Source organism: Macaca mulatta, chromosome X (assembly GCF_049350105.2).
Source record: "Macaca mulatta isolate MMU2019108-1 chromosome X, T2T-MMU8v2.0, whole genome shotgun sequence".
Lineage (NCBI taxonomy): Eukaryota > Metazoa > Chordata > Mammalia > Primates > Cercopithecidae > Macaca > Macaca mulatta.
In genome coordinates this window covers 116251052-116275289 of record NC_133426.1, presented here as the reverse complement: position 1 = coordinate 116275289, position 24238 = coordinate 116251052, and the positions used below count along the sequence as shown (strand labels likewise).

Sequence of the window (24238 nt, the reverse complement as noted above, 5' to 3'; positions counted from 1 at the left end):
GAATTTTGCAGGGAGCCAGCCTGGATCACCTTTTATATGCTAGGCTGACTCACAGCTGATGAATGTTTTGGCATTTAGAACTGTCCTGGAGAAAGGGCGATTGGTGGTTATTAGACAGAATGGAAAAAGGAAGAACACAGAGGCAAAATCTGAGAGTTTGTGTCTGACTTTGAAAGGTAAAAGAAGGCAGTAGTCTGTGGAGGACGTATTTATCCAGAGGACTTTAATTGTTAATCTCTGGGTCATTGCATTTAGGTCAGCACTAACTCTGCTACAGGTGGGATCAATTTAAAGGATTAGAAGTGTCACTCTAAATCCTAATCCAAGTCTTGGTCTGCGGATGCTGAAGAGTGATTTTCAAAACGTTTACTAATGCTTTCAATTATTTACCCCATTAATGGAATTTATCAACAGACTGGAGTCCTTGACAGGATTGTGAATGCATAGAGGATGCAAAGAAATGGGCACACTGAGGTAGCTATGCCAGTGGTCTGCATGCGCAGGCAGTAAACTGAAGACATTTGAGCGGTGAATTACTTGGTGAGTAGTTGACAGTCCTTGTTTATAAGAAAGATTGTAATGGGGGAAATAAAACACAGCCCACCTGGGAGCTGAGACTCTGATTGAGATACATTAGTTTTACTGCAATATGTAGTAAAAAAAAAAAAAAAAAAAAAAAAAAAAAAAAATTAAAGAGTAAAGGAAAGACGGGTTAAAGAGAGCCTTCGAGATACTGTAAGTCAAGATTTGAGCTCAAAGGCTCTCATCCAAGCTTTCGTTTGGTTTGTCTCATGATTCCTTTTTATTTCTTCCTGATGTTGTCTTATACAAGCTGTTAACTTGATTCAGGCTGTAACTAGAAAGACAAATTAATCTTTCATAGAAGTCCTCGGCTTGACAAGCTAGTATGAGGAACCATTTCCCTCAGAGCTATTTGTCATAGTCTTTCTTTGTACATGTTTAAAGAACAGTGGTTTTCTGTGTGAAGCCAGGCTTCCCACCAGATTGTGAAAACTACCTGAAATGAAATTACACATCCCTATGCTCTAGCCGCTTTCCATAGAAGCCTGATCCCATGCAGGTGTTCATACCTGAGTAACCTAGGCAATGGCCCCAGAACAACTGTGGGTCACTAGTACTCTATTTCCAAAATTTCATACCTTCAAACTTTGTTTTAGTTATATCCACATTTCCCATTAACCCCAGGAAAGCCTTTAGTGAGCTAGTTTTTTTCCTTAATCCGAAATCAGCAGGTGGAAGTTCAAGGCATCCTCCCCCTATCTTGCACCTTTGTTTCCCTCCCTCCCTTCCTTCCTTCCCTCCCTCCCTCCTCTTCTTTCCTTCCTTCTTTCTCTTCTTCCCTCCTTCCCTCTCCCTTCCTCCCCCTTCCTCTTTTCCTTCCTTCTCTCTTCCTCCCTCCCTCCCTCCCTTCCTTCCTTCCTTCCTTTTTTTTCTTTTTTAAAGAATAAGTTTCCTTCTGTGAAATATTGAGTTGGGGGATCAAGACTAAATCCTATAGCAACATAAAACTTTCTGGTTGTCCAGGGAGTCCTAACAGAGCTAGAAATATCACCAAATACATCACACCGGTACCAGAAAAAATGTAAGGGCAGACCTTCAGCTTGGGGAATGTTTATCTTGCAGTTAACAAAGGGAAAAGAGCAACAACTGAGAGTGAATGTCAAGGGGCACTTTGTGGCATGTGGCCTGAGGAGGGACCCACGTCGTACGAATTTGAGAAATGGTATAAAAAAGCCAACTTTTCAGAATTTGGGGTGGGCATTGTGCTTAGGAGTGACCTGGATTATAACACAAAAATGCCAGCCTTAGACCTAGAATGGACAGTTAATCACTTTGATCTGAGGGGCACCAAAAGTTTCTTCAGTTTTTTACTCAAAAAGTAGTCCATCCTCCTCTGCCTACCTGCAACTGATGCTTGAAATAGACATTATATTATTAGAGATTAATTATTTCGGCGTAAACTTCTCCCCACCCCTTATGAGAAAACAAACATCACTGGTTGGGGAGCAATAAAGGAAAGTGTCAAATATTATCATTGATTTACATATTAGTGCAAATCATTTAAAGAGTTTCTTTAGAGTTGTTTTTCTCTCCATTAACGAGAGGGCAGAGAGAGCTGTACTAGAATTTTGAAGATGAACTTTATCCCTTGATAGTTTTGCCAAAGGTGGGTCCTGATTAAGGCTTAAAATAGAGCATTTTAAATAACATGGTAACACAAAACATTTTATTTGTGCTCCATATCTCCTCTTCAGTGTTAATTCAACACATATTTTTGGGGCACCTACTATGTGTCAGGCACTGCGAAGGGCACTGGAGATTTAATGTTAAGCAAAAGCAAGCAGGGAACTTACTAACTTGGTTTTCTCCCTCCTGAGGTACGTGCTTGCTTTTCTTGTTTAGATTTCTTGGCCAGACCCTTATACTCTCCCTTTTTTTTTTTTTTTTTTTTTTTTATTTTTATTTTTAGTTAGTCTTAGCACAGACCAGCTTCTCAACATGTGTTTGTTATTAATGATAATAAGATAACCAGTGATTTTAGGAGCCCAGGTTTTCAGTGTAGCGTAACTCCAGCATTGTGGGGGAGTGGGGTCTTCACATCACAGATGCTTGACAGAGGATTCTAGGCCAAAATTTAAAATGATCAGGAACTGGATCTACCAGATAGAAGCAAGAGCAAACTACTTTGGGGGAATCCAACTCCAGTGAGAAGCTAATTCGAACAGCAAATGTTAGAAAACGTTGAATGAACTCAGCAGTTTCAAAGTGCAGAGGTTTAGAAAAGTAACTGCCTAGACAAAGTACACAATCCCAGGATGGATGGAGGTCAGAGAAGAAAGGGACTTGCTGATCTGCTAGTCCAGCTAAAGGGGAAAAAGGAGAGACCTAGAGTAGGCAACAATCTGTTCGGGTCACACAATGAGTCGGTGCAGAACTGGGTCCAGGACCCTGGCCTTCTGATTCCCAGTGGAGTCCTCTTTCCAAATAGCAAGGAAGAAGCAGTGTTTATTGAAAGAAAACTGTGTGCTTAGTATTCTAACTTATTTAATTCTTTATCTCAAAATGATTAAATTTACCCCCATTTTGCAGATGAGGAAGTTGAAAATTGGGGCTAATATGCTGAAGGGTGTACCCTCAAGATTTCCATTCTCAAAGATTAGGATTAGCTTTATATAGAATGCAGTGGAACTGGTGCTCACCACCCCCAGCTGTGCAGCACTGTGCACTGAGTGAGGAGTAAGTGGGCAGTCCCAGGGCTAGGCTTGAACACTAGTAGCAAATTACTTCTGGTTGGATAATGAATTTCTGGTGGCTCCTCCCAATTTACTCTGCCCCTCCCCAACTCTACCTAATTTATTCTTTCATGGATGACTGGGGGAACTTCTTTAAACTGCAAATGAGTGATTCAAACTCAGTTTGATTAATATAGCAGGTATAATAATGGTGGTCTCATTGACTTCATAGATGAGGGGCTATCTGCAGAACTTCTATCTAGTATAGTGCTCAATCAACTGGGGTGAAAATCTCCATTCTACCATGGTTTGCCCTTAGGCAAGTTACTTACCCTTTCTGAGCCTCAGTTTCATCATCTGTAAATAGTGATGATAATAACACATACTTCAAAGGACTGTGATGAGTTTTTTAAATTCAGTTTTTAAAATGAGACAATACATGGAAAGAGTGTAGCCCAGCGTTTGACACACAGCAAGAATTCGGTATGTATCTTAGACTTTGTTATTCTAAGTGCTAATTTCTGGATTAAATGCACAGATACTGGGAAAGAACCCAGGAAACTAGTGTGTTTGGGGAAGAAGACGCATTACGTCAGCCTTCTGGCCCTGTTGCCCTGAATAGGGCTGTTTCCCATATAGAGCTGTCCTCACTGTTGCCCATTCCTAGTGGTCAAAAGAGTGAGGCCTATAAGGACAGAAATATCATGTAGTTCAAGATCCTTGTCACAATACAGACCAGAAATAGAGACCCTTCCTATATTACTCCAGATAATGAGTGGCTCCTACAGTGTCCTGGCTCCCAAATTTTGCCACGGCAGAGAAAAGAGGGAAGCCGGAAGAAGCTGGGAGGAGAAGCATGTGGCTCTTGACTAAAGCTCAGCCTGGGTTGTGAGCTCTTTGAAGCCTGAGTTAACACCTCAGACCTCTACCATCCTGTATCTCACTCTTATGCATTCAACACAGTGCAGAGAATAGATTTAAAGTTTTGGAAGCAGGTTAGACTAGATTATCTTTGAGGGCCTAGGAATAAATTTGAGGCTTTTATGCATATAATCAGCCCAGAATCATCTTTCCACTGTCCCCAAAGCAAAGTTAGAAGTCCTCCGCCATCCCACACACCCCTCAGCCATTGGCTTATGTTGTTTTGTGAACTGTTCGCTCCCCCAAGACTTTCTTGACTCTCGTTCAAATCAGCTTTCACCAATATATGAATGTTGGGGCATACTATTTGTGGTAGGTCTTTAAGATTCACTAGATATGCCTCAGATTGGTCTCTTCAGGAGTCAAGGTTTCTCATAAAATTAGGAGTGAGAGTCAAGATAATAACCAACAGGGCTGGCACAGACAGAATTGTTGCTGCCCATAAACAACCAGTTTGGCCTGACTGGTGCATACCAGCACTGATGATCAGCCCTGAAGAAAGCTATGCCATTATTTTGATCTTTGATTAGAATTAAGGATTTACTAAGGATTCTCCTTATTAACATCTCCCTGACCTATCTTTAAGTGTTGTGGGGTCTCGGGGTTTTGTCCTTTGTCTTCTTTCTTTACTCCACAAAAGGCATGTTTTAAATTACCCTCTGTCAACTGATTACACTCAAATTTATAACTCTTGTTCAGCTTTCTATTGAGAATTTATAACTCTTGTTCAGCTTTCTATTTTTTCCTAGGCCTTCCAGTATGTGATATTATCTACTGGATATTGCCACCTGTTGACCAATTCAAGATCTCTATCAAAATGCATCATCTCTCCCACCTCCTTCCTCCAATGTTTCCTATCTCAGAGACTTGTGCCATTTTCCAATCAGTTTCCTAGGTCTGAAAAGCTCAAAATCATCCTAGAGTCCTGCTTTCTTTTCACTTACCTTCTATATCTTGTCAGTCACCAAGTTCTTGTTATTTCTATTTTCTTAATTTCCTTGATATTTGTAATCTTGGAGGAAATGATCCCATTCCTCTAGGTCTTCACTACCACTCTCTTGGTCTGTCATCATTTCTCATAGGGATTATTATGATGCACTCCAAGCTGGTCTCTCTGCCTCCAGTCTTGCTTTCTTCCAACTCATTCTCCACATTGTTGCTAGAGAAATCCTTTAAAATGGAAATCTGATAATACCATTTCTCTGCTTAAAGCCATTGGGTACACTATTAAATCATGGCATATCTTGGTGATCTGGCCCTTGCCTTGTCTGACATCACAGACTCAAGCAGAACAAATGCTTTAGAATTCTAAGAATCCATATATATATAATGTCTCTCTCTCTCTCTCTCTCTCTCTCTCTCTCTCTCTCTTTACCTCTGGGTCTTTCTGCATGTTGTTCCTTCTGTTTGGAAGGCTCTTAGCATCTTAGCACCAAACTACTCCTGCAACCTCATTCACCTGGCTAACTTTTTTTCCATACTCAATCCAGAGAGACTGTTCTTCCTCCCTCCTCTCCTCCCCTGAAATCTGGGTTTAGGTGATCCTCTCTGTCTCTCTGTTTGGGCTACCTCAATCAAAGCACTTTTTACTCTGCATTGTCATTATCTGTTTACATCTGTTTCTCTCCAAGAGAACTGTATGGGACAGAAAAATAGACATATTTAAAACTATAATAATGATACTATGTCTAATATAATGCCAATGACTTGCCAGGCTCTGTTATAAGCACTTGCTGTGTGTTAACTCATGTGCTTTTCACAACACTGTAAGGTGGGCAGCTATTACTGAAGTTGAGTAAACAGGAATTGGTGATAAATTGAATGTGGGGGAAGAGGAGTCTCAGTGATTTCCAGTTTTCTGAAAGAAGCAAGTGGGCAAACAGTGGATGGATGTGCCATGTACTGAGATAAGGGGTACAGGAAGAGGAGGAGTTTTGTCAGGATGGGGGAAAGAAACTTTTAGTTTGGGCACTACCATTTCTTCGCCATTCTTTCACAACCGATTGTTTCCAGAAGCTTCAGAAATAATGTGAGTAACAAACCTTTTCCTCTGATTGACAGGCATTTGGAAACACCACTGTCCCTGTCGGGAAAACAGAATAACTCTCCAGTATCTCGTCATTAGCTTGCTGGAAGCAGCTAGAACAGGGCTATGTTCCTGGGACTCTGGCGTTTTTCTCGCCTTGTGCTCTGGTTTGCGGCTTTCAGGAAACTGCTGGGACACCATGGCCTTGCGTCCTCCAAGTTCCTGTGGTGCTTGTGCCTCCTGGTTGTCATGTACCTTCCGCAGCAGGTGTGGACACTCCCCTACAAGATAGGGGTGGTGGGCCCTTGGGCTTGTGATTCGCTGTTTTCAAAGGCCCTGCCTGAGGTTGCTGCGCGATTAGCCATTGAGCGAATCAACCGGGACCCATCTTTTGACCTGAGTTACTCTTTTGAATATGTGATTCTCAATGAAGATTGCCAGGCTTCGAGGGCCCTCTCCAGTTTCATTTCCCACCACCAGATGGCCTCAGGATTTATTGGACCTACCAACCCTGGCTACTGCGAGGCAGCCTCGCTCCTGGGAAACAGCTGGGACAAAGGGATTTTCTCTTGGGCTTGTGTGAATTATGAATTAGACAATAAAAATAGCTACCCGACCTTTTCTCGGACACTCCCTTCTCCCATTCGGGTGCTTGTAACTGTCATGAAATATTTCCAGTGGGCTCATGCTGGAGTCATTTCCTCAGATGAAGACATTTGGGTGCATACAGCCAATCGAGTCGCAAGTGCTCTGCGGAGCCACGGCTTACCTGTAGGGGTCGTCCTGACCACAGGACAAGACAGCCAAAGCATTCGGAAAGCTCTCCAGAGGATTCACCAGGCAGACCGAATTCGCAGTGAGTGCTTTCTCCGGTTGAAATTTAAACGTGACTTCAGGGAAAGAGATTACAATCTCCAAAAGGTTTCCTACCCTCACACCCTAGGGTAGCACATCCCTTCCCATTTCTTCACACATTTGCCCTTTTTCACTCACACTCAGGTCCCAAGACTGCCCTGCTTCAACGCAGCCTATGTTATGAACTGAATAAAAGTACAAAGAACTCTGTGCTTCATATGCCTGTGGACGCTAGTGCCTGCTCTTAGCGCCTGAGTGAAGGATGGTGTCAAGAGCACTGTAGCCATACATCCTTTCTTTCTGCCCTTAGGACCCTGGTAGCTTCAAAAGTGCCAAAATGGTATGGGGAGGTGAGGGTCTTCTTATGGCTTCATTTTTGTTTGTTCTAGTCACTGAGGAGAGATTTACTTTTGACTCCTTTCTGGATACTTTCCTTCAAAGGTACCCAGTGTCCTTGTGGGACACTTATTTAGAATCTGTCTTCTCTGGACTCCAAAATGTCCATACCTTCTGCCTCTTCTCAAAGCAGGGCTTTTCTTTTTGCAGCACACAGCTAGTTGATATGGAGGGAACCTAGCTGATGAATGAAAGCATATTAAAATGAGAAGACTGTCTAAATTTTAACAGTTTCCCCTTCCAATGGAAGCTTAATGTTCAAAGATGATTCTTGCAGAGACAATAGACCAAATGTGAAGCAAAGGACTTGACCCACTAAAGCTATCATTCTCAAAGTTAGTTGGGTGGATTTTGGCAAAAGGGGGCCCTTCCTGGTCCTCTTGAATCAGATCTCTTTTACTTACACTTATGGCAAGCCCTTGTGACACCTGGTTTTGATTTTTTTCTATTCCAATTTTTTAACCTCCATTTTACCTTCCTCTGGAGATGGCTATGATTCATAGAAACACTGCTCATTCCCCCACTGCAGCCACTCCACCACTTTAGGACAGATACCTCAGAAACTATTTGACAAACTGATTCCTTCAAGGATTAGTCCTGGTCCCAGTAATTTCCTTAAAATGAGTTTGTTAGAGAATGGTACAGCTTTGGCCTGGCCTATAACCAGAAGCCTGTTTTAAGTTTCAAGTGGCTTCAGTATTGGACCTTAATTATGATGATTACAAGAGGATGAGGGCAAGAGGAGTTTTTAGTTCCAGAACTACCGTAATCTGCCTCCAGCTCCAGTTGACAAGATTCCGTGATGTTTAGTAATCAGTGTGGCTCTGATTACTTCATAATAGAGCTTGATACTTTCAAAGCAGAGCATAGAATTATTTTGAAAGATATAAAATCATTTGCAGGGAGGAGCCATGCCAGGAACAGGCTAATATATTTAGTATCATAACTTTATAATATGTTACAAATCTTCTTGAAGCCCAATGTCTCCTGCAAGTTTATATTCCATGAATGTTTCACATCCCACCCATTTGTATACTTTGAAATGACATTTTGGCCTCTACCATAAAATGTTAAATAAATACAGGCCCTGAAGCTCTTTAGGCTGCCAGACTGAGAAGAATTAGGATTGAGTGCTAACCACCCACAACCCCTTTGAGGCAGGGAGGAAGCAAATGCACATATTATTGTCCTACCATTAGAGATTCCTTTAGGTCAAGGGTTCTCAGTCTGGCTGCACGCTAGAATTACCTGGATATCTTTTCAAGACTACTGGTGCCACAGTGCCACCTCCAGAAATTCTACTAGAATTGGTCTGTGGTGGCTCCCAGCAAAGGTATTTTAAATAGCTTCCCAGGCGCTTGTAATGTGCAGCCAGAGTTGAGAAACGCTGCTTTAACTTAATAATAATGCAAATAAATATTTCTCACTTTAAGTTCCCATTGTTTTAATATGACTTCGCTTAGTCAGATTGTTTTCTTTATTACAGTACAGATCTGCTCACTAAGGGAATGGAAATTTTGAGGATGTGGGGAAAAAAACTAGAGAGGATGGTTATGGAGCAAAGGAAGACCTTGAATAGCAAGTACAGCAACAGGAAGTGGAGGAGGGATTCAGAAAGAGAGATAAAAGGGAGTGAAGACAAAAGCTCTGCACTGCAGGATTTTCCTTTGTTTTTTGACAAAACATAGGCAGATTCAGATGAGGCATGCTGGGACCTCAGTGACGTGAGTCAGAATGTGGGTGGGGTGGGGGCAGGGGAACTGAGCCATAGGTTGGGCTGTGGCCTGAGTACAACCTCAGGCAGCTCATTGTGCTTTGTTCAAAGGAGTGTGTAATACCCATACCTGGTACAGGCACATGTCTGTATCTGAGGGCATGCCAACTGGTGGGTGAGGTGTAACAGAGGGAATGGTGGAAGGGGAGTGAGTGTTAAAGTAAGATAGACATTGCCCTTGTTGTCCACTTGATCATTTGTTGAAAACAATGCCCCAGCCCATGGAAACATGTAAAGCAGGATCCAGAGAATGAACAAAAATAGATTATCAGAGCTTTAATTAAGTGGCCTAAAGTTCAGGGCACATCTTTGGTCCCATTAGAAAATTGGAGATTTGGTGAGAAACTGAGCCAGAAGCCAATGAGTACAGATTGGGTCAACATAGCAGTGAGGAAGACTGCAACACACCATGCATGGCACATACTAGATCACAGCTTTAGCTAATTTTCCAGCTCTTCTCAACTGCTGGGACTGAGAAGAACTAAACAGACGATAAACTTTTTGTGTGACCTCATCTGAGAAGGGCTGAAGAAGGCAGAGCCTGACTTCTTCCCTATTTTGCTGGATATGAGGCTGCTTTTTAACATTGTGGACCCCCAAGCAAACCTTCAGAGAGGAGCTTTTGTGACGTGCAAAACACAGTGGAAAGGGACCCCTTCCTTTGGAGGGGCCTAGAAATATTTGGAAGTAGTAGAAATAATTGAAAGGTTTTTTTTTATTTTTCATTTTTTTAATTATTATTGTACTTTAAGTTCTAGGGTACATGTGCATAATGTGCAGGTTTGTTACATATGTATACTTGTGCCATGTTGCTGTGCTGCACCCATCAACTCGTCAGCACCCATCAACTCGTCATTTACATCAGGTATAACTCCCAATGCAGTCCCTCCCCCCTCCCCCCTCCCCATGATAGGCCCCAGTGTGTGATGTTCTCCTTCCCGAGTCCAAGTGATCTCATTGTTCAGTTCCCACCTATGAGTGAGAACATGCGGTGTTTGGTTTTCTGTTCTTGTGATAGTTTGCTAAGAATGATGGTTTCTAGCTGCATCCATGTCCCTACAAAGGACACAAACTCATCCTTTTTTATGGCTGCATAGTATTCCATGGTGTATATGTGCCACATTTTCTTAATCCAGTCTGTCACTGATGGACATTTGGGTTGATTCCAAGTCTTTGCTATTGTGAATAGTGCCACAATAAACATACGTGTGCATGTGTCTTTATAGCAGCATGATTTATACTCCTTTGGGTATATACCCAGTAATGGGATGGCTGGGTCATATGGTACATCTAGTTCTAGATCCTTGAGGAATCGCCATACTGTTTTCCATAATGGTTGAACTAGTTATTTTTCATTTATTTATTTATTTTTTTCTGATCTGTTCGCAAAAGTAGTGATGGCATTGCCATGTGGCAGTGGCAGTGATGGTTGTAGTGATGGTGGTAGTGGTGTGGGAGGGGAGAGAAGAGCAGCCTATTACTGGCTGGTATGACACTTCTGATTCTTATAAATTAATATTTCCAATTAGGAACTCTCATTGGCACCTTACTGGAGTTAGAGGAAGTGTCTTTCTCAGAGACAGGTCTAAGTTACACTTACATAATATCAATGCAATGATATATTTAATAGTAGGTAATAATAGCAATAATAATAGCCATGGGCTCTTGGGTGGGGAAACAGCAGAGGTGTTACTATATGCTGCCATAGAGACAATAAGAGCAACCATACTATTACTTTACGTGTAAACAGCTCTCTACATTTTACAAGACATTTGCACATAGATCTCATTTAATTCTCAGGATTATCCAGGAGATAGGCATTTTCTTTCAAGTTTTACAATATCTGCGAGTCTCACAGTAATAAGTACATAGGTGTAAGCACTATCAACACCAAAGAAAGAATAAATAAATTCTCAGAATAGGGGGATTCAGTCTCTCCCAGATTCTCAACTCAACTCTCTTAAGCCTTGGGAGCAACTACCAATTTTCTTTGCTTCTGACAAAGTCAAATAGGAGAGATATTAATCAAAGACGAAGGCCTTAATTTATAGTCAGGGCTGCTGTATGTGGCTATGTAGGTTGTGCCCTGCACAAGGAAACCTAGCTGATTAGACTTGAGGGCCAAAATCCAGTCCACTCTCTGCTCCTCAAACCATGAGCCCTGTTGGAAGTTTTTGTCCAATGGCACAAAAGGGCATTTACTCACCAAGCAAGGCACCTGTAGGGTTGCATTCATTCAGAAGGGGTTCCTCTTCTAATTCCTGCAAAGGTTAGCAGGAGGCCCTACCTGCAGCTCTTTAGAGAACTTTTCAAATGGCTATTCTAAGCCCTCTTTTCTCCTCATCTTCTTGCTGATCAGCCCTGTGCTTGGCTGATTGTGTAATCCTTTCAATTTGGGCTTACCAGGATGTTGGACCATTTGGGATTTCCTTTCAATCCTTCCAAATTGGGAATGCTTCATTACAACATGATGTTAAGTAAATATGACACCATTGGAATAGCTTTCTCTTGTTCTTCCAAAATTAGATACCTGATTGCTATCTTATTGCCTGGGACAGAATGGCTTCTTCTCATTTATTGAAGATTCTTGTGTATAAGAAAAAGATAGCAATAAAAATAATGATAACAGTTAATATTTATTGGGAGTTTACTATGTGCTAGTAATTTTTCAAGGGCTTTGTATGGACTATGTCATCCAATAATTGCATCACCCCTGTTAAGTAAGGGCAATTATTGTTTACCTATTTTATGAATAAGACTTCTGAAGCTAAAAGCGGCTAAATAACTTACCCAATGTCACACAACTGGTGAATGAGAAAGCCAGGATATATATTCGGAGTAGTCTAAAGCAGTGGCTCTCAAATCTCAGTGGGCATCAGAATCCCCTGGAGGACTTATTAAAACACAGATTGTTGGGTTCCTCCTCCAGAGTTTCTGGTTCAGGAATGCTGGGTGGGGCCCCGGAATTTGCATTTCTAATACTGCACATTCTCAGGTGGCACTGATGCTGCTGGTCCACGGACCACACTGAGAACCACTGGTCTAATGCTAGACCAATACTATACTACCTCCCGTCCACTTGTGGTATGCTCCTGAAGCATATTCACTTGAGATCCTGTGTTCTATATGTGGCATATAATTCAGCCCTTCCACCATTCTTTCGTAACGTTTGGACCCATAGATAAAATTCTTTCATGTGCCTCAACGTACAGGTGTCATCCCTGTTTTCCTATGCTAATAACAACAGTGATACTGATAATACTATGATTAGGAGTCTTTGCACCAATAGGGAATTTGGTATAGGATTTGCTATAATGTAACACCAAATGTAAGTAAATATAAATGGCAAGAGGACCACTTGCTTTCATGAATGGCAAATGATCACTAATGATCAAATTATTGAAGACTTGACACAAGAGGAAATCTCTAAACATCTAGACTTCTTGCATTTGAGAGGCCTTATGTATATAGCTGTTTAGGAAAAACAGGAGAAAACATATGTTTCAAGGTATGGAGAAATATAAAAACTTATCTCAAGCTGGACAGCAATGTTAAGGCAACAAATGCAATTGCAATACAAGTTTGAGTATGGAAAAAGCATAGTCTGATGTAGATGGAATAGTCTTTGAATGTTATATTTGTGTGCCATCATGCTGAGCTACTTGGACCAGTTCAACACCAGTGGTAGTTAAGTAAGTGGTAGCTTCAGGACTTATGGCCAAAAATGCGTGGGGTGTCCTTAGCTGATAGAGATACGCACACATCCCCTAGTGTAGTGTTCTAAAAGTCTACTTTGAGGGCCTCCTGCACTGAGTCATACTTGGGGATAGGGCCTGGGAAACATGCATGTTCCAGAGCCTCCCACCTTCTTCTTACACAGCCATTTATTAGGCTGGGTGGGAGAAAACTGAGAGGGAGAGGGTAGGAATGTATTCTTTCGCAATATAGCCAGATAGGAAAGAATCCTGAGAGAAGATGAGACTTGGGATAAATCTGCATGCTGCCCTCGTCCTCTGGTCTGCTTCCCCTCCCCGCCTTCTTAGCAACTGTTAAAATGAATGACAGTGATAGGAAATATCACAAAGGGGTTACAATAAAGAGCAAAGACAGTACAATGGGGGGTGTCTCTGTGGTTTGTGAGCAATATCGATGGCTCACAAATATGAATATGGCTCCTAAGGACTTCTATAGCAGCAGCAAGTGGAATCATTTCTATCTCGCAAGGTGTGAAACTGGGCCCAGTTTCCTCCATGGAGGACACCATAGTCAGTAATCTGAGAGAAATAAAGTGACCTTTGCCTTTTCAGAAACACAGTTAACCTCTCTCTCAAGAAAATATTTGATAGAATATTTTAATTTAGGAAGAGAAATAGGAATTGAGTGACATGGAAATTGACTTCTCCCGGAGTTTCATGACATTTCCTGCTGCTAGTGAAAGAAAGGGTCCTAGACAGCCTGCTATGGTTGGTGCCACAATATGAAGACATAGACGCTAGACAGCTCAAGTAGCTCAGAGAAAGTGCTGATGTCATATCCTGGTGAGATGCGATCTCAGAAGGGTGTATTTCCTGGTCCTTGTTTTGACTATAAAGTAGCTTGACAGGATGGAAACTTACCAATTAGTATTATTCAATGACCACCTGTTGACCCAGGCCTTGTTTAGGATTTAAGGTTTCTGTACACTAATCCTTTCCTGACAACAACTTACAGGTCAAATCCCATTTTAATGAATGTAATTTTAACATAATAAAACTATTTAGTAAAATTATCTTGTAGAACAGATGTATCTACAAATCCCTGTTCACGAAGCACTCAATCTATTAAATTAAGATGCTTTTGTTTGAATTCAGTATTTATGCTTTCTACTTTAATCATGTTCAATGGCAAAATCTTGCTAGGCAAAAAATAGAGAAGCCTGTGATTATTCCCTCTTGAGTTTCTTATTTCTTCTTCTATAAAATGATGGGGACAGGTTGGTCTACTTGGTCTTAAAGGGTCTTTTCAGTCATAAAACTTTGGGCCCTTTGAAATATGGTCAGTGTGGGTCAATGAAAGAAAAATAAAGCAGAGAGATTCAGGGTTGAGGGTAAGGTACTGGGCATAGTTAATGATAGTAGGCATGAACAACAGGTATGGCAGTATCTACCTGCCCAGCAAATATCACTTCCAATTGTTCCTCCATCCTAACAATCAATATATGCTCATATCTCATATCTCAAGGAACGCACAAAAAATACCCAAGTGTACAAGCTCTCCTCCTGAAGAGGCTGTTAGTTTACAAACATTCATCTAAACAACATTCATTGTGTGCATAATATGTACAAGGATATGGAAATAAATAAGACACAGTTCCTGACCTCAAGGAGCTCACAGTTTGGTAGTAGAAGCTGATATAGGTAAATAAGAGCAACAAATCTTGTAAGTGCCAGGGTAGAAATCATCTCAGGGTAAGGTGGGGGCTCTAATCCAGTGTCACAAGTCAGTTTCCCTGGAAAGCAGCCTGTTAGATGGAGCTTTGAGTGCAGGAAGCTTATTTAATGAGTATTTTCAAGGAGAACACCTGTGAGGAAGACAGTAGGATTGGGCAGAGAGAATTGAACTGCAGTGCAGCCACAACAAAGGCCTCAGCCGGTCTTAGGGGGCGCTCTAGAACTGGTATGACCCTTCAGAGTTGTCCAGAATTGAGATGAGGAGTCTGGGCTCTTCTACCTCCATGTGGAATAGTCATTAGGTTCAGTTGCACCCACAGAAAGGGGCACAGTGTGTAATAATAATTGTTTAACAGTCAGATCTTCAGAGTGAAAAAAGTTCTGATTTGTAGTGTTTGCTGATTTCCATAGTGTAGTCACTCCCACAATGGTCAATTTCAAGCTAATAACATGATGTTAACTAGCTCACAAAATCTCTGGAAGTTGAACCAGCAAAAGTGAGCCCCAACACACTATTGAGATCATGTAACCTTGAGAGAGGTGCTTTTCCTTAGCTGAGGCCAACTCTCAGAGAAAAATCACCTATCAGCTGCTAACACACCCAGCAGCTAGTGGAATGAGTGCTTCAGTGCTGAAGTGTGTATCTTGATGGCACATCATAATAGCACCTACTACATGTAATGTATGGTAAAGTATTTGCTGTATTGCAATCAGCATCAAACACTAGTTCTATTTAACATTTTCCATGCAGTAAAGTCATTTAAATATCCCTTTAAGTAAATTAAATCAAATTGTATCACTGTTGAGTAACCTTGAACAAATCACTCAATCTCTGATTTGCAGAAGAAAGATGCTAATACTGATCTACTTGCTGAGGATACTGTTGGACAAACTGGCCAACTGAAGCCTCTGACTAAACTCCCTGTGACTACGCTAATTTGACCAAACTAATTTATTTTTAATGGTTCAGCCAAATGGAGAGAGTGAGAAGTCTTCAGTTCTACTTTCTCTTTCTAAATCCAACTCTTGCATTGTCAAACATCTCTGGCACTCCATTTTCCCATTATACAATGTGTGATTATAAACAAGTAAGGCTGAATTCCTTGTGTGGCTCATGCACTAGCTCCAAAGATATCCTTTGAGAATTCTAAGGAAGGTCTGAGCATCAGAATACATGAAGAACCTCTTAGTGTAATTATTTTGAAGGAGTTAATGGTCATTTGAAAACTCATGTCATGCTGTGGTATGTGCATATGTGTGTGGTATGTTTAAATCAACTTCATAACTTATTAGTTACATTTTACAAAATAAAAGGTACCAGCTCTAGCTCAAAGGGAAACTTTCTAGGGGTGCTTAACAAGTGTAAAAAGGTGTTTGAAAATAGATGAAACAATATGTAAATGCCAAAGACAAGTCATTGAATGTAGTTAAGCACCCTTAGTTCTTGAGATTAAAGTTTCCGTGTAAACATGTATAATTAATATTTACCAGTAGCAATAGAGTCTTTGCCTTTCTTCAAGGAGCTCAGAATACTTGCCAGGCACTATCTAATTAAACTACTCAGTGTACCTGTAAAATGCATTGGAATCTGCGTTTTAAAGATGTGGGCACTGAAGCACAAGTGGGCTTAAACTAAACTTATTTAGCATGCCAAGGGCAAAATTGGATATAAGACTTTCAGTCTCATGATCTAGCTGTCATTTTTCAACCGTGGCCCCCTTGAATCCACTCTATTCTAGCATAACCTTGCCAAACAACATAGTTTCATAAGTCTAGGAAGAATTAAATTGAGTGCATAGTAATTCCAATTACAGGGAAGTTAGGTTTTAAAAAGTTGAACAGCTCACCCATAATATTATAGAGAGTACATCCTTAATCTGAGAATCTGAAATCCAAAATGCTCCAAAATTGAAAACTTTTGAGCACCAACATGATACTTAAAGGAAATACTCATTAAAGTATTTCAGATTTCAGATTTTTGGATTAGGGATGCTCAGCAGGTAAGTATAATGCAAATATTATACTTAATATCCTAAATCCAAAAAATATCTGAAGTCTGAAGCACTTCTGGTCCTTGATAGTTTGTATAAGGAGTACTCAACCTGTGGTAACATTTATAGGTGAGGGAGTTAGTGCTTTTCATTGTCTATAATAACCTTAGTAAGGATGAGAACACTTGGTCAAAATGTATTAGAGTGCATGTTTGTAGGAGATGGACAATAAAAAGCAATAGTGGCTGTGGTAACATCTCCCATCCTCTCTTACTATTCTCTCTTCTAATTCTTATGTATATAGTAGCTACTATTTATTGGGTGCTATGTACTAAGTAAATGACTTGTCTCCTTTCTTCAATCATCACTACCACCCTGTAAGTACCTATTGTTATCTCCATTTTATGGGCGAGACAGAGAGAGGTTAAGTAATTTAAAAAAGGGTACACAGTTAAAACTGGTGGTGTTGCGATGTAAAGCTGATTTTTCCAACCTTAAAGCCTCTTTTTTATGTTACTCCCCATTTATTATACTAGTTCTTGTTCCTGTCTAGGTATTAGGCTCTGCAGCCTGTAGGCATCTCTCTTGTCACTGTCCCCAATCCAGAGTCCATGAACATACCTCAGCCTCAGCTCAGGACAACATCTTGCTTATCTTGGAGGCATAAGAAACTACTTACAAATTGGTTAGAACACATTTATTTTTCCTCTCTGTAGTTTTTGGTACTGTGCTTTACTAGCAGATTGCTTCCATAACCTCCTTGCTTTGTTGGTTTCAGTAATCATCATGTGTATGCATTCAGCTTTGATTGGGGGAGAGACTCAGACGCATCTCTTGGAATGGGCTCATGATCTGAAAATGACTGATGGAACCTACGTCTTTGTTCCCTATGATGCCCTGCTCTACAGTTTACCTTATAAGCACACCCCCTACCAGGTCCTAAGGAACAACCCAAAGCTCCGGGAAGCCTATGATGCAGTGTTGACCATTACAGTGGAGTCCCAAGAAAAGACCTTCTATCAAGCCTTTACAGAGGCAGCAGCAAGAGGTGAAATTCCTGAGAAGCTGGAGTTCGATCAAGTAAGTAAACATTCATAAGTTATCATGAGCTGAGAACCTAAAACATCAGCATGGTAAATTATTTTCATACCAACAGTCTCAATTCCATAGGAGATTCAATCAATGGCAGGCAACCACAGACAAATTAAAAACATCTTTAGTTTGCTGAAAACATTTGTGAAACAAAGGCATATTATTTGAGATTTTTTTCTTTTATCTTTAAGCAGCCCATGATGACATTATATAGTCAGGAAAAATAAATATATTTAAGAACAGAGCAACAAAACTTTAATATATACTAGTGCTGTTCAAGGGAGCCTAATAAAAAGAACTCCTGTTTGTGGTGTAAGTTCTGAATTAATTTAACAATAAGGCAAAAGAGCTAGTATATAATAAACTATTACCTTTATTTTGGATAACTCTGGTATTGGAGGATATGGTTTCTACCTGTAGGCATTTGAGCTTCCCAATACTGAACCCAAGGATTAAACAAACTTCTCCATCTGGTCAATGGCATTGCTGGACCACTGCAGTCCTGCCCCATGAGGGCAGGCCTTTTGTAAAATGTGTAGTCTGGAGAGGAACAGCAGAGCATTTGCTTCTTGTAGGTAGTCTGCTCCCAAGAGAAAGAAGACAGGAGGGGCTGAGCTACACATACTTAGTTCTCCTTCCAAACTAACCAGTCAGATTAATTCGTTTCTCCTTTGTGGGGAGGAGCGAGTAAGTGGATGAAGACAGGCCACTTGGAATGGGGAAGAAGTCCTCCCTTCTGATATACAAGAAATAGTATTTATATATGTGTAGATAAATGTATGTATAGGCATATTTCAGATTCCAATCATAGCCACTGAAGGCTTAGAGAAAAAAAAAGGAGTGAGGAGGGGAAGAAAATAGAAAAAACAACGGAGAGCAAAGACAAAAACAAAGAGGACGAATACAAAGAAGACGAGGAATACAAGAGGAAGATGGGGAGACAAAAGAAGCCATTTAGATGGGAAAAAGTACAGAGGGACATTTCTGTACACTGGAGGCCAGATGTAGAAAGTAGGCATTTTCAAAAGTACTTAGAACAACATACATGTAAGTTTAACAGCGCTGGCATTTGCTAGAATACTGTATTAGTCATATTGCTTCCAGCTGTAAGTAATAGCTCAATACAAAATGGTTTAAGTAATAATTCTTTTTCAAAATTTGAAGATAGGAGGGCCCCAGGGTTGGTTAATTCAGCAGTCAATGATGTCATCAATGAAACATGTTCTTTTCATCTTTCCACTTTACAAGCCGTAGCATGCTAAACTTGCCCTCATGAGCTTGTTCCTCTTATGGTCCCAAGGTGGCTGCCACAGTTCCAGACATCACATACAGGTGGAAATGTCCAGAGGTGAAAGTGGAGGCTGTCTTTCCCTTGTATCTCTTTTTAAGAGTGAGGAAATCTTTCCCAGAATCTCCCAAGCAGACTTTTTCCCATACCTTCTTTGTCACAATTGTGTCCTATGCCCATGCCTAAACCAATAATCTGGAAGGAGGAATGTGACAACTGTGATTGAAAAGTGTGAACAAAATATATAGCTGCTGGAAAAATGTGAACAAAATTGAGATTCTGTTAGCAAGAAAGAGGCTGTTAGGTAGGCAGCTGATTGTGTCTGATATTCATATTCTTTTTTATCTGTCCTTTATTTCATCATCCTGTGGGCTGCTTCTCTGTCTGAATAGTGATTCAAATGAAATTTAGGTTTATGTATCTCTTTCTGCTTGGAGGATTTATATCAAATATTTTTCTGATTCTTGTTCTAATAAACAAATTAATAACAGAGATATTAACAGTGCTGGATTTGGACTTTATTGTTACTGATAAGTTTATAATAAGTATTACTTTCTTTTAGGAGACACACACATGCACACACACACATAGCTGAAAACAACTGGTCAGTTTAGTAAAGAATTGCAAAACTCCTCAAATTGCTGAGAATGGTTGGTCAAACCTGTTGTTTGATGTGTTTATAGGCAAGCAACTAGATGGTGAATTTTTGTACTTTTTAGCCAATGGTATGGCATCACATAGATAAAATTAAAGTCATCTTTCTATTTTAATCAAAGAATCAAAGGAAGGAGAGGGTGTATGTGTGTGTGTGCACACATGTATGTGTATGTGTACTGTTCGTATATATATGAACAGGTATTTTGATATAAAAACTCAGACCTTCTCCTCTTGATATTTGCGTCAATCCTTTTGAGCTTGTGGAAAACATAAGGTAATTAAGGCAAAAAAAGATGCCATTAGCTTGGTTGCTAGGCAGCCTGCACTCTGCTTTACACAAGGAAATAGAATAGCTACAACAAAGAATCCAGAGCTTATGAAAAAGCCTGTTTGGATGCATTTGTACCCCTCAGTTTGCAGGTGCCCAGTCTGGACCTTCATAACTGAAGAATGATAAAAGGGTGAGATAATTATCTTCATGTCTCTAATAAACAAAACCCCCACTTTCCCTAAATTATCTTGCTCAAAGGTGCTTTAGAAGGCAGCCAGTATAGCAGAAACTGCAAATGTTAAGGTTTTAGACAAACTTGGGTTTACATTCTAGCTCTCACTTTTACTAGCTGGGTGCCCTTGGGCAAGTTACTTAGACATTTGAGCCTCAGTTTCTCCATGTGTAAAATGGATTTGTGAGCTATATTTTCTAGGACTACTGTGAAAATTAAACAAAGTAACATGTAAAAAGTGACTATCAGAGTGCCTGGCTCACAGCTACCTTTTTTTCCACTTTTTCTCCTTTGAGGCTAGGATGACCTTATTGATTGATGGTGACCTAGCATCTAAGTTACAATCTGACTTTAGCTTCCTACTCTCTTGAAGTTTTCTGATTACAGGCAGAGAGTCTCTCAGTATTTCCAGCTTTCAAAATTATAAATGGCATATTCTCAGATCAAATTATGTAGTTTGATATTTACCTATCCCTGGGCTTCTGTTTTTTGTTCCCTATTTGGTCAACAGGTCAACAACTATTTATGGAGCACCTGTGATGTGCTAGGCACTACGCTGAACCCTAGGTAGAACACTAAACAAGACAGACGGGTTTCTAGCAATGGTATATTAGAACCAGTCCAGAAAAGCTGATTTTGTGCATCTTTTCCCAGCTCTGCATTCAGTGACATCAATTGGTAGCTTGAAATCAGGCATGATAGTAGTAGTTACACCACAGAAACGGGCAAATGCTACAAATAAGAGTTTTTTTTTCCCTCTCCATATGGCTGTTGTCAAACACTTATTAGCACATCACTCATTGCCACCCTTATAGACCTTAAATTTTAGTGAGAGAGACAGATAATAAATGGTTAAGCAAATGCATTAACAGGATCACTGTATTTCTCCCTTGCCCAATAACTTTCAATGAAATGGAGATTTCTATATACAAGGAGCATTGCCTACAGCAGTTGTCTGCAACATCTCTTAATTTATACCCTTGCTTCTTTAACAAGTAAAAAATGAAATGAAGAAAAAGCTATCAAAGTGATACATACACATAGTTTTAAAAGTCAAGAAATGCTAAAAGGTTTATATAAATAACAAAGCAGTCTATAAGGCCTTCTTTCTTCCCTTCATCAGAAGCAACCACTTTCATATTTTTTTAGCTCTTTATTCTGGTATTTACTTCTATGTTTCTAAATGCTATGCTGCTACTGGTGACTCTTGATTAATCAATTTTGAGCGTTATTTGTTGCATTACTATTATAGTTGAAGAGCACTCTTAGTTTTTTTGTAGTTCCTTACTCTCCTTTAAACCTTAAATATGGTTATGTCATGATTTATAGTTAAATCCACATTTAGTATTTTTAACATAGTACCTAGGTAAATATCATTTATTGCTGATCCACATGATATACTATGGTTATAATTCTTGTCACATGTAACTTTTCATTTTTACCAGGGTTAATAATTGCTTTATTTTTTAATTTGCTTACCTTAATTTGAATGTCTAAGTCTTTCCATACTTTCTGATAAGGCTGTAAAATCCTCTCAAAACAATTTTATACATAGTAAAGCCTATTAAATCTCTTATCAATTTCATTTGTTTTTGCTGGGGCTCTCTGTCTTCCTATTCCAATCTAAACATGTTGCTCCCTAAGGCTGCTGCACAACTATTAATATTATGCTAGTTTTCTATTTTCATAATTCTTAAATGTCTCTTTCTCTTCTCTGCAGGATCTACTGTTTTATGAATCTCATGTCCTATTTTCTTGGTTTAATCTGTCATTTTTGTGGAGCACACCCTGTAGTAGCTTTTTACAGGAGGTAAATTTTTGAGATTTTGCATGTCCGAAAAGTCATTATTTCATCTTCACTATTGATTGATAGTTTGAATGAGTATATAAATCTAGGATAGAAATCATTTTCCGTCAGTACTTTGAAGACACGTCACGTTGTCTTCCAATTTCCACTGTTGGTATTGAGAACACTGATGTTATTCTTATTCCTAATCTTTTGATACAACCTATTTTCATTCCTCTTTATCCCCTCAGAAACTTTTAAAATGTTCTCCTTATTTCTGATGCTATGAAATTTCATGATGACGTATGAGTCTTTGACACATAATATGCTGTACTGGTGGAGGCTTTCAATCTAGAAGCTGATCCCTTATGAGAAATTTTCTTCTCTTGTTTATTTGTTAATTTCTTGAAGAACATTGTCTTTCTTCTCTCTGGAAATACTATGAGATATGTAAGATATAAGATGTCCTTGGTTGATCTTTTAATTGTCTTATTATTTATCTTATATGGTCCATATTTTTGTTTTTAGTTTTCCTTCCTGGGAGAGTTTCTCATCTTTGTGTTCCAACACTTTTACTAATTCTTAAGAATGATTTACTTATGTTTTTAATTTCCAAGAGTTCATTCTTGTTGTTTGATTATTTTAATAGCATTCTGCTTTTGTTTTATCAATACAGTATTTTTCCTATTTCACTGAGGAACTCATTATAGTTCTTTTGACATTTTCTTCTGCTCTCTATTTTATCTGTTTTTTCCTCAGTTCCTATTTTTTCATGTTTTTATTTCATGTTGAAAGTTTTCCTTAGATGTCCGCAGATTTGAAGGTTTATGTGCATGATGGATATATTGACAAGTGGGCTTCAGTACAGGGCAATTGGCTAACCTGTTGCTTTTTGTTTGCTTCTTTTGGTCAATATCTGTATGCCTTGGCTTTTGAGGTAGTCTTTTTCTTCAGAGAAGAGTCTTCTAATCTTCTCGGGAGTCATAATCATAGCTGTCAGTATTCCAGAAGCAATGTTGGGAGGAGACTGGGATTCTCACCATTAAGAATGAAAACTTTGGCCGGGCGCGGTGGCTCAAGCCTGTAATCCCAGCACTTTGGGAGGCCGAAACGGGCGGATCACGAGGTCAGGAGATCGAGACCATCCTGGCTAACACGGTGAAACCCCGTCTCTACTAAAAAATACAAAAAAAAAAACAAAACAAAAAAGAAAACAAAACAAAACAAAAACTAGCCGGGCGAGGTGGTGGGCCCTGTAGTTCCAGCTACTCGGGAGGCTGAGGCAGGAGAATCGCGAGAATTGCGTAAACCCAGGAGGCGGAGCTTGCAGTGAGCTGAGATCTGGCCACTGCACCCCAGCCTGGGCGACAGAGCCAGACTCTGTCTCAAAAAAAAAAAAAAAAAAAAAAAAGAATGAAAACTTTAACTCCATCACTGTTTTTTTGTGCTCCACCTCATTTCCAACTTCTTTTTTGTCTAGTGCCCCAGCTCTGGAGCTACTCTGAATCAATTTAATCTGTTTCCTGTAGACATCTGCACCTCCCAGTAGAGGCGGGTATGGGGGATGTCTACATGTTTATTACGCAGACATTCAAAGAGCTCTTCCTCTTTTAGTGTTTGGCCTCACCTTCACTTCTACAGTACTTGGTGGTTGTAATTACTAAGTCTTTCCAGGATTCTTACGGGGCAGATCTGCTTGTTGCTTATCAATAATTCCCCTCTGCAGGCACTTAGGTTTGACTGTTCTCCACTTTGCTAAATCACTTGCCATGTTTGTAGCAAATTTTTATTTTCAGATTCTGTGGTACAGGGTTACATATGTTTCCTGATACCATTAGATATGGAGATTTAGTGTTTCTGTTCCTTGTTCTCTTTGTTTGAGAGTGATGTTTGAGAGGAGAAAGAGAGTGAAGTAAAAAAAAAATCTTGATTTCATTACATTTAATCAGGAAGAATATGGAAAGTCATAAAGGAAAAAATAAGTCACGAAAGGGTGCATGTGATATTATTTTACTGTTGAGTTCACCAAAGCCTATTAATTAAGTTAGTAAGTATTTATTAAGCTCAGACTTAATATGAAGGTTAAGATCATGGGTTTTGAAGGCAGACTGCCTCAAGTTTATTTAAGCTCTCTATGTCTTCTTTTCCTCATTTTAAAAATTGAAAATAACAATAGTACCTACCTAACAGGGTTCTTGTGAGGATTAAATGAATGAACACACTACATAGTTTGCCTGGCACCTGATAACCCCTCAATTAATGTTAG

General features: G+C 39.8%; 1 protein-coding gene across 1 annotated transcript in view; it reads left to right on the top strand.

Moving 5' to 3' along the window:
* The first annotated feature begins 6308 nt into the window (after nucleotides 1-6308).
* GUCY2F (guanylate cyclase 2F, retinal) overlaps nucleotides 6309-24238 on the top strand; it is a 97219-nt gene continuing 79289 nt past the window's right edge. Inside the window, exons 1-2 of the mRNA XM_077988011.1 lie at nucleotides 6309-7057; nucleotides 17425-17726. Coding sequence (XP_077844137.1) covers nucleotides 6328-7057; nucleotides 17425-17726 — 1032 coding nt within the window. The 5' untranslated portion in view covers nucleotides 6309-6327. The remainder of the gene's footprint in view (nucleotides 7058-17424; nucleotides 17727-24238) is intronic.